The 15753-nt window shown below is 38.5% G+C and overlaps 1 protein-coding gene across 1 annotated transcript in view; it reads right to left on the reverse strand.

The window, feature by feature from the left end:
- Window positions 1-1819: 1819 nt before the first annotated feature.
- LOC134535011 (PP2C-like domain-containing protein CG9801) overlaps window positions 1820-15753 on the reverse strand; it is a 28067-nt gene continuing 14133 nt past the window's right edge. The window contains exons 5-7 of the mRNA XM_063373836.1: window positions 13574-13775; window positions 12605-12856; window positions 1820-10699 (exon numbers count right to left, since the gene is read on the reverse strand). Coding sequence (XP_063229906.1) covers window positions 10275-10699; window positions 12605-12856; window positions 13574-13775 — 879 coding nt within the window. The 3' untranslated portion in view covers window positions 1820-10274. The remainder of the gene's footprint in view (window positions 10700-12604; window positions 12857-13573; window positions 13776-15753) is intronic.

The following is a 15753-nucleotide window of genomic DNA, read 5'->3' on the forward strand; positions in this document are numbered from 1 at the left end:
TTTGTAATGCAAAAAAGTGTTATGTACATCCAAATTTCCAAAAACACAAATAAGATATTGGAAAAAAAACCTTCAACTACTGTTAGAGATTATTTTTTATTCTGAAACATGGTTTAAAATGGTAAAGTGGTAAATGGAATTCTGTATTATGGTATGCAATATGCAGCTAAGTATGCATGGGATGCACTAACAAGCAATAAAAGTAATATATGCACACCTAAAAAACAGTCACCTTTTTCTACACAGCACAATAATATAATTATGTACATACATAAATATTATCTTTCTTATATTCACAGATACAAAATTAAAGAAAAGTAATTCAACATTTAATCATTGCAAACAATAACTAGGGACAAGATCATATGGTTTTATTTTTTATGAATTTTGTTTATTCATAACTACAACATGTTATTAAACAAATATGGCACTTAAATGATTTTGACTAACATATTGTACTTTTACATTATAATAATTTTTAATAAGTATTTTTAACTATTTGGAACAATAAAAAAAATTGGCAAATATTTGTGAGTTTGGAGATGTAACTGAGTTACTAATAACAATTGTGAGATTAAAAAAAAAAAAATATTTTTTAGTACATACATTTTAGTACACATTTTTTGCTTAATAAATTACATTTATTGAATTTACTGAATTAAAAGATAAAGTTTTTTTGTGATTTCAGTTAATTTTTGATTATAAATGCTGATTAATTTAATATTTTAGTTGCATTTTGGTGCTTTATGGTTTCTTAACTTGCATTTCGGTGTATATAATGTAGTGACACATTTTTCGGAGTTATTTCGGTTTTATCGCAATTCACCACATTATCTTGCCCCCAACAATAACACTAGAAAAATTTAATAAAATACTATTTTCATAAAAGAGTTTTTATTTTACTAATAATAATCATCTGTACAATATTATTAACAACCAAATAAAACTATACAGAAAATATTTATTAATCTTCAAGAAAAATGTTTGTACTATGCAGCCCAAAGGAAAAACCAGTACGTACGCACACATCTGCAAGCTTGAGATAGGCTGAATTTCTTCACCAACCTTCCGTCATGTTCAACTCTGAGACAACTGTCAGGCCTGCAGACACTGCCGCCAAAATACACAGAATGTCTTCATTGCTATCACAACCTCAACTTTTCAAAATAAAACCAGTCAGGTATTCATTTGGAAAATTACAGCAGTCAAGAATTCAATCTTCAATCTAAATAATACTATGCGCGCGCGCGCGCGCACACACACACACACACACACACACACACACACACACACACACACACACACACACACACACACACACACACACACACACACACACACACACACACACACACACACACACACACACACACACACACACACACACACACACACACACACACACACACACACACACACACACACACACACACACACACACACACACACACACACACACACACACACACACACACACACACACACACACACACACACACACACACACACACACACACACACACACACACACACACACACACACACACACACACACACACACACACACACACACACACACACACACACACACACACACACACACACACACACACACACACACACACACACACACACACACACACACACACACACACACACACACACACACACACACACACACACACACACACACACACACACACACACACACACACACACACACACACACACACACACACACACACACACACACACACACACACACACACACACACACACACACACACACACACACACACACACACACACACACACACACACACACACACACACACACACACACACACACACACACACACACACACACACACACACACACACACACACACACACACACACACACACACTTGTAAAATATTTCTACTTGCATTGTTTGTTTTATTACAAAATGTTACCGGCAAGCTGATGCTTGGAAAAATAGAAATTACAATAAAAGCCATTTCAGTTTACATGCAGAAATGATGAAGCTCGCTTGTAAACTATCTACCAAGAGCTTAGTCTCTGTGAAAGAAGCAAATAATTTATCCATGAAGAAATGTACTAATAGTACTATCACTTGACACAAAGTATTGAAGAGAAGTTGGCAGATGGCCAAGGCATGATGACTTTGGAATCCAGAAACCAATCAGATTATCACATCACTGTTTTATCCAACACTACTAACCATTTTCAGTAATTATGAATGCACATAACATGTTCTGCAGTGGTTTTTTTTTTATTACATAGCTAGAAATGCCTGAATCAAAAAAATTTACTCTGTTAACTTTAGCTGTTGGCATTCTGGCATTATCTGCTGAAAGAAGTGCTAACTATCAGAGTGCAAAACATTTAGGTTTGAACGTACCCAAAGAGAGCGATGCGGAATTTTCAATTTCAGATATTTTGCATTACCGCAATTGTACACCAAAATTTGCAAATAGTACAAATACAAAGAAAAGGCTCTTGATTAATGCTTACACAGTCTACTGTAGACATCTTACTACAAAAATAGAATACTCGATAAGAAAACCGAAAATGGGTGGGGGAAAAAAATACTTTACACAGGCACCACATTATAAATAGGTATATTATTGACACTGCAGCTGAAATGAGAAAGAATGAATGTGAAAAACGTGTCAAGACTCAACTACCTAATATACAACAATGAACCATCAATCACCACTATAGTGCCAACTATTCCATTAGTTTAATGTGTAATTGAAACAAGTCAAAATTATGTTTTGAAGCTGCCTGAATCAGGAACTTAAATCAAGTAAAAACCGCTAATACCCTTACTAGAGCTGTTCCAATATACATATAAACACTTACCGTCAAAGTTAGCTAATTATTTACCTTATTCCTCCTTTATCAGTCTATTGGAATATGAACATATAGTGGCATTCAATTAACAAAATCATTCTAATCTGAATTTCCTTCAAACTATATCTACATCAAGTGTTAATGTCACTGGCTGAAAAAATTAAGAGTACCAATTATGTACACTGGTTTTTTTTTACCAATAATAAAATAGGGTTACATTACATTTAAAAGCCAGGTAGGTTTACCCAGCACGGAAGACTAGAAAACGTATTCATCTACGTAACAAACTGGAGGACTACAGTCGCGTAACAGAAAAACCTGAATTACTTAGTGCACGGAAGAAACTACGTGTACAGCTGAAAACTAAAGCACATGGCTTCTTGGCCAACCTGATTGGCTGCTGAGCTGTTGGCCGTACCACACACACCATTTACAAGTTTCCCACATGGGCCGACCAATCACAGACTTAAAGTGGGAACAACACACTTAAGAAAACGGGTGAGCATGGTACACGGGTGACTACAGTGTGTAACCGACAGCACATGTACCAACTCAATCGAGCTTTCACTCATATAGGCAGATAGCCTCACCATCATCTAATAATCTAGACATTAGGGTACAATGTAAAAAAGTAAAATATAATACAATTTTGAGATTTCATTCCATACAAATCATGAAACGAAAAAAAATCATTCCTTGAAACATTAATTATGAAAAGTTTCATTTTAAATGCTTTGATTTTACAACAAAAAATATACATATATTTTTATTCAGTTTATCATAATTTTACTTGCTGTTCAATAATCAGTATATGTAATTTCTTGGATCCAATGTTACTAGGCAATTGATAAGTTATTCAGCAATGTTACTTTGAAATTGACATACCCATTATGTAATTTTCTTTTACATTTAAAATAAAGTTACTATAGTTAACTTATCTCCATATATGTAAATTTTTTAAAATTACTATAGCATGTCATCCATTTATAAAAGCAATAAGCAATTCCACAAAAAGTTTCTAAGCACTCAATTGGTTTTATCTGATACTCTGTGACTTCACTAGTGATAAAGTCCTGCAAAGCAACATAACTGGCTGAGGGGAAGAGGTGGAGAGACAGATTGTAACCAGTACTGGAACAGCTTTAGTCCAGGCACCTTGTCATTAGTATCTGCCAACGCCAGCACAGTGGAAAAAATATTCACCTCACGCAAGTCATACATGACTATCTTTTACGTCACTACTAAAGACAAGATTATGTGGTTTCATTTTTAATATTAAAAAAGAGATTTCAGTGTTAGAGATTTTTTTTATGACATCTGTTTATTAAAAAATATGATATGTACTTAAATGTTCCATAAAACTAATTTTCTCGAAAAAAAAAAAAATTAATTTGGACACATACATGATGCACTTTTACAATATAATGATTTGTTCCAAGCATGTCTAAACTATTTGGAACAAATAAATTTAATTTGTTAAGTAATTTTGTGTATAAGCAATGTACTATGTCGTAATGTAAAAAACGAGTAACTAATAACAGTTCGAAGATTAAAAAGAAATAAACTTTTTCCAATTTTTATTACATAAAATGTTGTACAAAATTCATGCTAAATAAATTAGTTTCATTGAATTCAATACTTAAAAGATTACGCATTTGTCATTAGAGTTAAGTTTTGATTGAAAGTGCTGATTTGTTTCATAATTTTAATTGCATTTCGGTGCGTTGTGGTGTATTAGGTAACTTGAATTTCAGTGTTATATGGTGTACGTATTGCCATGCTTTGCAGTGTTAACTCGGTTTTATTGTAATTCACCATATAATCTTGTCCCTAGTCATGACAAAGCCATGCGCATCGCAGACACGTCAACAGCATAACTAACACAAAAAAAATTCACAATGTATGGCATAATGAATTATCTTCAACCATGTTTAATGATTAAACTAAGTTTTTCACATTTATCACTGCTGCATTCCTATTCAAGTATGCATTCCTTAAATAGATACATAATCATATCATAATTACCATTTAAATTTTCATGTTATGTTTACATTAAAAAAAAGTAATAAGAGATCAGAAATCATCAAATCGTAATACTGTCGAAAGAAATGACGGAAGAACAGAACATCACTTAAAAAAAGACTGGCTCACTGAAAAGCTAAAACTAATTTTATCATGAAAGTGTGGAATGTAATAAAATATTCACTTACGATCACAAATCACAACTGTAAATACAGAACAATACCCACAACAGCCTGTCAAGTGTTATTTACTAACAAACTAGTTAAATGCTGCATTAAAAATACTAACTGGAAAATTATTTCATATTTTCTTATCATCACAGTGAAAAACTTACTTACACTAAAACACCTATAAAATTGACAATTCACAAATGCAAGACTGTACATCACATATTTATTTCCAAATGTGAAACTATCATTTGATACAAAACAAATGTACACATTCACCTTGCATGTAGTGTAGGGTCGCAACCAAATCCTAAACCGATTAATTCCACAAACATTCAATACCAATGGAACAAAAGATACTGAACCCAAAAGTTATAAAACATAAATTAATTTATCCGTTCATAATAAGGAAACCTAGCTAAACATTATTAGTAGCATGTAAAATAATTTCTTACAGCATCAAGTCAAGTTAGAGTTTCCTCCTCCTTAACTTCCAGGCAAGGATGTGTCCAACAGAATAACGTTATACATAAGTATAATTTCTGGAAAAACCACGTCACCGCAGCTTGGCTTGCAATACCTACTTGCTCTTGATATTTGATCATATCACAGTTCCGGCATGCTTCCATGATCAAGTAAATGTACGTAACAAATAAAATCCCAATGCATACAAGATAATAAGATTAGGTAGTTTTTTTCTTTTTAAGACTACTTAAAATTCTGTCTTTCGCAATGGCAGCACACGCCATAAAATTTATTGCAGGACTATTGTATTTTCAAATGCATAGAAGAAACAAATTTAATGTAAGTTTGCTTTCGTTTATTTAAATTATGTAATGAATTCCCAGGTTGCTAAAAGGGTCATTGACAATGGCCTGAGGCAGGATGGTGCAAGGGGAGTGGAAGGGGTGGAGGGGGTTATATATATATATCATCAGGGGGTTTCCCCCCCTTTTCTTTGTCAACCCAGCGCTCTTAGCCGAAAGGCCCTACCGCCCCGGGGCCCCCATGGGCTTGGATGCGGATCACGCCGCATACGCAATCAGGAAGGGCGATAGAGTGTTGGCTATACACAGGGGCTGAGGAACCCATCCCAGCATGTGTACCACCATCGGCCCCCTACCCCACTCGGCTGACCAGAAAGTTGGATGCTCCCTTAGCCCTCCGGAGTTGTCATCACTTCTGGCGCCTGCCCCGATCTCCCGCCTCACACTGGGACTCCTCAAACCACCCAGCGAACCCGCAGTCCGGTGGAGGCCCATCCAACCTCTCCCGGCTATCCAGGCCGGTAACCGGAGCTGTCTCCGTCGCTCACTACGTCAGCAAGGACCCTTGTAATCCGGCCAGACACGTGTGACATGCCTTACTTCAGTGGACGGCGCGTGACGTCAGTGGCCGTGTGGGGCCGCCAGCCAGCTCCGAACATGGCACACGTCACGGTCCCGTCTGCGTTCGTAACACCATGAACGTCACGAGTAACTAAAAATTGCTTATTTGAAATATCTCAGCAGTGCAAGAAAATCACTATGGAATAGCGCCATTGCGACTGTCTGCCCAGCCGGCACCGGCAAGTAACGTGACTTGTCGGGACTAGCATTCGGCTGGAAGGGAGGAAAATCTAAAAATAAACCAGCCAGTTTGTGTATGTGCATTCTGTGAGTGTGTGTGTGTGGCCATGTAGCAGTGTACTGACTGGTTCTCCCTACCTCACCTTTGTAAATTACGGTGAACTGACACTGTACACAATCTACATGTCTCTATGACGACAGGTTTTTAAGATGTAACTGTGTAAACAACATTATTGTCAGCTTTCAAATGCTACATTCCGTGACAAAACTACAGCCATTGTTGGTGCTCTGAGAGCCGCACTTGAAAGCACGGCATTTTACGTCACGCCAGCTCCCGCTGTCTGTAACGTGAATGCTAGTTTTTATAAAAGAAACTGTAAAGAAGGGTAGCTTGCTGCCTTATTTGTTTTTCAACTTCAACTCTAATCTCCATATCATAAAAATATTTTAAGAATTTACATGGATAAACAAGGTTGTGCTAATTCCCTTCTTGGACAAAATGGTAGTTTTACATCAGAGGGTTAATTCACTTCTCAAATTTTCTTTACTATAAAGCTAAACTTGTCTTGTATGCTGGTAACTATGGTACATCCAAATGTTTCTTGCTTTCAAAAAGCAAGGAATCAGAATCTAAATCAAAGAGCTAATTCTAAAAACCTGAGAAACTGAACTCCAATCATAAATCAGCATAATTCGGAAGCGACCCAACACTAACGCAGCACATGTTCTCATTCCTGACACGCATGACTGAAGATACCGAACGTGGACGAGGGGGACATGTTATCAAGGGCAACCACGGAAACAGACCTGCAAATGGCTGCAGACTTTTTATAACGCGTCTACTGTAAGCAACATGAACTGCTGGCAGCGAACATGGTGCAACATTACATGTTAACAGCTAAGATACATCAAGAACCCCATTAATGGCCACAAACACTTACTGCTTCCAAAATATATAAGAGAGTTGGGTTCAACCTGAGCTCTTCCACAAGCGTTCGTCCGTGCTGTGAAACAGAACGCTTCCTAACACCTGCCACCTTAATTTAAATCTTTAAGGTGACTTTTAATGTTGGAAAGTGCTTTTATTCTACCTAATTTCCTTTTGGTTTGTCTACCCTTAATATAAAACCTATTTTCAACATAATAGTAACAAAATCATTAACATGTGAACACAAAAACAGATTTTTTTTTATAATTTAACATACCAACAATATAATAAAAACCAAACCGAAAAAAGTAACTCTACAAGTTCCCAGTCGGCTGGCAAGCACTCTCTTACTATGCCACTGGAAGCAGTGTACACAGTTTTCCAGGACACATTCAACAGATATATGCCATTACATCACAATTCCCAGACAACAATGTTAAAAGAAATTAAATTTAGCCTGCCTTTTGAAAATGTTAAAACCACTCCTGGCCAACCTTAATATTTATTCTGAAGCAATACTAAATTATGTCTGCAGCAACGTTCTCATACCGTATTTACCCTCATGTGGGTCGCACATTTTATGCAGATTTTTTTTGTTTAATAACATACCCCACCCATAAAATGAGTTTATTTCATTTTGGGTGAAAAAAAATTAGCATAGCATGTCGTGGTTGACTATGTGCTAGCCTGTGTTTGTTTTTAATAAATACGTTAGGAGTAAGTATGAATTGTTTAATTACAATAGCTCAGCAGTGAGTGTAAAACATCATGAAATTCGCCGTTAAGCTACGTCTACCACCTGAAAGAGCTGCTATCTGGCTGCCACCGGCAAGTGATGTGGCTGTCTGCCGCCGTACTGGCGCTCGGCGAGAGGGGAAATATAATAAACCAACAATAGTTTGCAGGGCCATGCAGCAGTGTTTATGGTTCACACTTCCTCTCCCCTCGTGAATGTCCATTAACTGGCATGTACACAACCATCATGTTAATCATGACAGGTTTTTGTAACGCAGCTGTGTACAAACATTGTTTCATTCATGGAAAAAACTGCTGTAAAGGGTTTGCGTGTTTTTATTTAAGGAACTGGCAAAAAAAAATGGACAAGGAAATAGCATGCTGTGTTTTCTCTCTTGGAGAACGGGATGGGTAAAAAAAAAAAAAATGGGAAGGGAAACATATGGAGGTGGGAGGACGGGCCATAAATAATGACGAGGGGAAAGATGAAAGACCAGTGTTGCTTATGCAGCAATAAGCTGAGACACAGGCCATAAAGACTTATGATGCTACTCATATTCGAGGGTGAACCTTATAGTGAAAACGTTAAGATTGTTTGCCCAAAATTACAAGTGCGACCAGTACGCAGAGGTGACCCTTCTGCGGGTGAATACGGTATTCACTGCTTCTCGCAAACCTAGTGATCTGGCAAGAAATATTCCTTGCAGTGCTATCCTGTTCAAAAGCCTACTGCCAACCATGTTTTACTTGATCTTTGCAGTCGTGGCTGTTGACTGGTTTAAGCATCCTGAGTGTATTGTTAAGAAAAATACTTGGTAATAAAATGTGGCTGATCAAATATTGAAATACATATACCGTGACTTCTCCCATAATCGTCACACATTTTATTGTAAAATCAAGTTTGAAAAGTAGGGATGCTACGATTATGCGGAAATAAAAATTTTTTTTAGGTAAAGTTATTCATAAAAACAAAACCCGTTCATGAAAAGTACGTTTTTTTTAAAAAAAAGTTGGATTATACAAGAGCACGCCAAACAATTTATATTAATAATTCCTTAAACAAAAACCTTTCTTCAACTTTAAATAGAAAAACAAAATCTGTGACACGAACGCAAGCGACTTGAATCTGTGACGTGAACTAATGCGTAACTACCGTGAAAGAATGCGGGCTATCAAATGTAGTTAATTTGGCACTCGACAGAGAGCGCGCATTGCATGCAATCGGCGAGATATCGATATTCCACTACGTACGCGTGCTCTATACGGGAAGCAACATAACCAAACATGAATGATGCCAACTAGCGCTGGCTACATGTTTACAAGCAGTACACCGCGGCGACGCAGACGATCAGATAAAGAAAATAACTTTTAAAAACGTCTTTAAAAGAACATTTACACGTCAGACAACTTCGTATTTCCGTTAATCAAATAAGTAAGTGGTAATTTCCGAATAAATATTAGATTTCTAATTCAAAATACATAGGTTTATACGGAAAAGATACCTACACAAAGCGCTCTGCATCGAATAGCGGGACCGAAAACATCATGCGAAGTTTACGCGAGAAGTTTTTTTTATCCCGATTTTGACGGCCAAAAATATAGGTGCGACGATTATGCAATAAAAGAGGGTATTCTCGTTGGCTGAGTATTTCCTAAGTTTAATGATCAACAAATTTCTGTCCTTGAAATGGTCTTCGAACAACACAATTTGCCTAACATGTACAGTCTTATACCAATTACTCGAGATGGAAAACTGGACAACCATTAAAACGTAATTGAATTTTGACGGCCAAAAATATAGGTGCGACGATTATGCGAGTGCGACAGTTATGCGATAAAAGAGGGTATTCTCGTTGGCTGAGTATTTCCTAAGTCAAATGATATATTAAGAAATTTCTGTCAGTTGGTCTTCAAACAACACAATTTGCCAGACATGCACAGTCTTATACCAATCACTGGAGATGGGAAACTGGACAACCACGCTCGGTCGGGAGCCTAGAGAACCGTCTCCAGCAGCGCGCGGTCGGGCGCGGAGTGCCGCCCCACCTGGTAGGCGACCACGGAGGCGTGGTCCAGCTTGCCCGGCACCATGGCCAGGCGCTCGCAGGCGCGCCGGCGGCGCAGGCGCTGCTCGGCGCGGGGCAGCTGGGCCGGCCGGCCGTCGGGTCCCGGCGCCGGCCCGCAGTACAGGTCGGGGTCCTCCAGGACGTGGCGCTTGGCGGCCGTGAGGCGCGTCGCGAAGTCCAGCAGCAGCTCGCACAGGGCGCGGGCGTCGCGGCACGGGGGGCCCTCCCCGGACACCCCGTGCTTCAAGAGGTCGTCCATGCGCAGCAGGGAGAGCTCGTGGCGCTGGTACGCCTGCACCGTGGGCAGCGAGTGGGGGACCAGGTCGGGCCCCGAGCGCAAGTTGCTGCCCCGCTCTGCGCACGCCACGTCACGGACCGACACTCACACCTGACACTTCAACCAGCTCACGATCAACACCCTCTACACTCATTACCCTTCACAGGATATTATCTTTGAAAGATTTGTGCAATGGGAGTGCATGACTTGATATAGGCTTTCGGACATACGCCATTGCTTAGCAAATGTACGTCTGTAGAAGAAAACTACAAATGTGCTAAGCAATGGCGTATGTCCAAAAGCCTACATCAAGTCACTCTTTATAGGTTCTGACGGAAATAACTACAGATACAACCAGGCTACAGCACGTCTAACTGCACCATTCGAAAGAACCATGGTCAAAAAAAAAAATTGTTCAACGTCAGTTCGAATATTTGATAAGCGTGAGAATTTTCGGACATTTATTGAATTAATAAAAAAAAATTAACCTACAACTCAAAAATATTTCACAAAATCTTCGTATAATAGACTTACTATTGGTAAATTGGGATATGAAAATAACTAGAGTTAGAAAATGGTGACAGAATTTTTGAAAACATGTTTTCAGTTAAAATATTTATGGAAGGAATGGAATAAACATTGGCAAGATTTTATGGTGTTTTAAAAAAGCAAATTTCACTATTGAAAATAATGGATTGTAGTGTTACGCCTTTAAAAATTAAAATACAAGTAATAATTAGAAAGTAAAATAATGGTAATACACTGCTTAGACAATTCATGGTACATATAAAGTGTATTACGTGACAATAAGATACTTGTGCTGAATATGCCATAAAATTGAATGAAGAATGGCCATCCGTGCCTCGCGATTGTAAACAAAGCAAAGAACAACTAGCTGGAAGAGTGTCCGTCATCCTGCAGAATACAAGTTTTTAGGCCACCATATTGCGACATCTCTGCTTCGCCGCGCTAACAATTGTAAGTCCCATTTTCTGGCTGTGCGTCACGTGAAAGCCGCGTTCTTGTGTAGTTTGTGGAAGGTGGTGTGTTTACAAATACATGCATACTCGTGAATGTGTTGTATACTGTTATTTCTAGTGGTAAAAATGGGACGAAACGTCATTTCCATTCGCGATTGCATAAATGAATACAAAAGTTAACAGTTCTACAAAAGTGATACGAATATTTTAATGTGCAAATTATGTAATCGCCGCCTGGAGTGGAAAAAAAAAAAACAAAAAAAAAAATGTAGGTACTTGAAAAGCACATTAAATCTGAGGGACATCAGCATGCAAAAAAAAGATTCACCGAGAAGTCGGATCAAGAAAAAAAGTTCTTCAGCAGATACAACCTTATTGTCACAGATCAGATTGCTGCAGTAGGATGAAAGAAGAAACTGTGGAAACTTGTTCCATGCTAAGTTTCAATGCTGCTATTTCAGTGGAATAACAGTATTTGTGCACTCTTTATCAACTATGGCCATGAATACGGCTAAAAAATATTTATTGTAATTTTAAGTACTATTCAATTTATTGCACTCATAAGTGCTAAAATGTTGTTTGGAAACCTGCCAAAATAGACCATCTTTGTAGTTGTGCTAAATCTTTATTTCTGTGGTTGTTAATAATTAATATGTGTATTATTTAATGCTTTTTAAAAATATACTTTTCTTCAGTAATGTATGTTTTATACTAATCTTTACTAATATGCATAAGTGTCTAGGTTTGAACCATAATTTATGCACGTTTTTTGAAGAAAGGTGCTTTGATAAGATCATTGTTGTCTTAGATATCAAGCAAGCATCATTTCAGAATCTATATTAGTTAATCAGTTACAAGCAAAATGAAAATAGCATTGAATCTTATGAAGTTAACGCGGGTTGCGTAGTGCCCCTGAAACACTGGAGTGGCCTCTTAAGCTCTTGCACATAACACAAAAAAAAACAAGCGACAACGTGAACAGAATGCGGAAAGGGGCAGAACCTCTGGCCAGCTCGCCGGCCAGCTTGGCCGGGTCGGGGCGGTCCCCGTCCGTCTGGGGCAGCACCGCGAACTTGCCGACGACGGGGTCAAAGTTGTCGGAGACGCCGTCCGACGTCAGGAACACGATGTCGCCCGCCTCCACCTCCGTCACGGAGCACGTGAGGTTGTTGAGCTCCGGGTTCTGGCCGTCCACGGGGCCCAGCGCGCCCAGCGCGTCGCGCATGTCCCTCATGCAGTGGATGTCGTGCGAGCCTGCCAACACGCCCACGCTTACAACTGCGTCCGCGGCGGCCACTTGTGTAGACCTAGTACGGTGAAACCTCATTAATAGAAACCCTGTTAACACAGAACTCTCACTAATACGTGTTTTCACTTTACTTAGGAGTTATAGTGCTAATTAATTTGTTTAATACAAAAGTAAATTGTAATACAAAATTTGTTTTTTGTTCCAAGGGTACACAATTACGTGTAGTAACGGAAGGTTGGTACCAATATCCCGGGATAACGTGAAGAAACAACGTGAAGTTTTCAACCGAAACAATACTGATGCCACATTGCTTTTTATTCAGTGCAGGTTGGGGGGAAAAAAATAGTTGGGAATTAGAATATTCTTCCAAAATGACGGTATGTCTTGTTACGTGTTGTTATGTTAAGCATGTGTATTAGATGCAAGGTGAGCTGTTACGACACACCTGGAATCACGAACCACAAAGGAAGTATGTAATGCATTTTGAAAATGGTAGTGTGTAACGGTCCAAACCCCTTGTTGTTGCCAAAGGTTTTCGAATAATATATTATCCCCCCCCCCAAAACACCCACCCAAAATAAAGTGCTGTATCCGCCAGTAGAAGAGGCAAGGTGAACTCTGCCAAGTTACAGGGGTCTACACCGGCGCGAGTGTCAGGAGCAGCGTGGGGACGGGGGGGGGGGGGGGGGGGGGGGGGGGGGGGGGGGGGGGGCAGGCCGCACCTTTGGTGATCTCGCGCACGCCGTGGCGCGGGCTGTACACGTAGGCCAGGCTGTCGCCCACGTTGCAGACGCACGCGACGTAGCGCTCCGAGGACACGAGCGGCAGCACCAGCGCGGCCGTCAGCGTCGTCAGCATGCCCTGCTCCTGCAGGATGAGGTTGTGGGCGGCGTGGAAGGACCTCAGCAGCGCCACGAACACCTCCTGCCGAGCACGCACGCACACACGGCCTCGGTACAGTCGCAGTTCCCCCCGGCACGCAGTCACCTCGGCTTCATCATCACTTCATTTCATTTCTCCGTCCGAATTACCATTGTTTGATCGTGTCACGTTTTTTTTTTTCTTTTTGACGTGAAAACGTCTAATAAATCGATGAACGCTGGCTGCACGCACGAAAAAATTGTCCCACTACCGATGTCCCACTACGGATGTGTCCTGTTCACGCATGCGTGGCATCTCTCTGGTATGTTGCGGACGTTACAGAGAAACTCGGCCGGCACGTGGCGGCGTACTGCTCAGGGCAGACGACAACATAGCGGGGTTCGAGGTTTGTATTATTGTATTTATGTTCATAATGACAACACCTATGTTGCTACATGATGTATAAAACTCTGCGGATGCACGTTGAAAATGATGGCAAATTTCTCAAGAAATGTTTTTTTTATGTAAGTATAGTTTGTATAAAGTTGTATGATCCCAGAAAGTGTAAATGTTTAGAGCAGGGAAGAAATATTATTATAATTTGTTTTGTGTTAAACTCATTTAAATATAACCAAATGGGGACCTGAGATTAATGATATGGTGGTTAACAGTATGTAATCACAATAAATTACAATGTATTATGGTGAATTTTACTATAAAAAAAAGGTGTCTGCAATTTTTATTTTGATTTATTTTGGGCTGACAACATAAATATTACCTTAATTATTATTTTTAGATTATAGCTGGATTAAAATGTCAATTTTATTTCTTTGTATTGCCAGTAAATTTTTGTCTCCGTATATAGTCAATTTTATAACTTTGTCAGCTTTTTTTTTTCAGGGTGTCCACTCACATTTTAAAATAAAATTTATAGGTTTTTCCAGGTTTCACAGGAACTAATTAACAATTTTACAGACTTTTTACTTGATAGCCTACCTGATTTTCATGCATTTCTTATACACAGACACACAAAAATTTACGGTGAATTCTGATAAACTGGAAATAGCAATGAAAAGCACGTCACTACACCACATAATATCAAGATACAAGTTGATACACCCGATAGCATTGAAATTAAAGTTAAATAATGAAATGAGCAACTAATTCAAACTGCAATGAATGTAACTATTTTAGCATGAAGTTTGTACCAAATTTATAAAGCAAATAGGTAGCAAAAATTAACACGCACAATATATGGTTCCACAGAGTAAATATTCTTCGCAACTGATGAATTATCTCAAAGCTGAATGATAACTTGCAAGCATTTACAGTCAAACCTCAATAATTCAAATTTGAAGAGACCATAATTTTGCCACTTTGCAATAACAAAGTTTGAATTAACCAAACTATTAAAAAATAATGATTTTTACATAATTTCTGAATCAAATTCAAATAAATTAAAAATATATTGTTCTTATTTAGTACATGCATAACACACCTAAAAATCAGAATATTCTCCAAAGAAACTTGCACACAATTTTATACAGCACCAAATGTACTTTGTTAAGGGATTGTTAAATACAATTTTAGGATGCCTACTCTTGTGGTTAAAAAAAACACTGTACTGTACTACTATTTAGATGGATTTAAGAGACACACAAAAACTCATATTATGTTGCTTGGCCGTCAAAATCCTCACAAATTTGATAATTTTGAAATGGCCAGGTAAATCAAATAATATTTTTCTGGAAGAAGTTCTAACCATTTCTCGAAGTAGCCAGTACCATCGCAGTTAACTCTAAAAAAGGTTTCAGTCCTTTTTTTCCAGTTGGTTCTCTTTATTTGTATGGCCCCAAAAAAGTTAAAAAAATATAACTTTGGCAGCTGATTATGCAAAATGTATGTGATGTGTATAAATTTTTTATCTTGTGAACGTTAAACCATTTTAAAAAATTGGTTGTCTGTAAAGTCGGTTTATGGACGATAGTTTAACGTGATGTCATAACAAAACATTGATGAAATGAATGCATACTTTTTGAAT

This window comes from Bacillus rossius, chromosome 8 (genome assembly GCF_032445375.1).
Source record: "Bacillus rossius redtenbacheri isolate Brsri chromosome 8, Brsri_v3, whole genome shotgun sequence".
NCBI classification, from domain to species: domain Eukaryota; kingdom Metazoa; phylum Arthropoda; class Insecta; order Phasmatodea; family Bacillidae; genus Bacillus; species Bacillus rossius.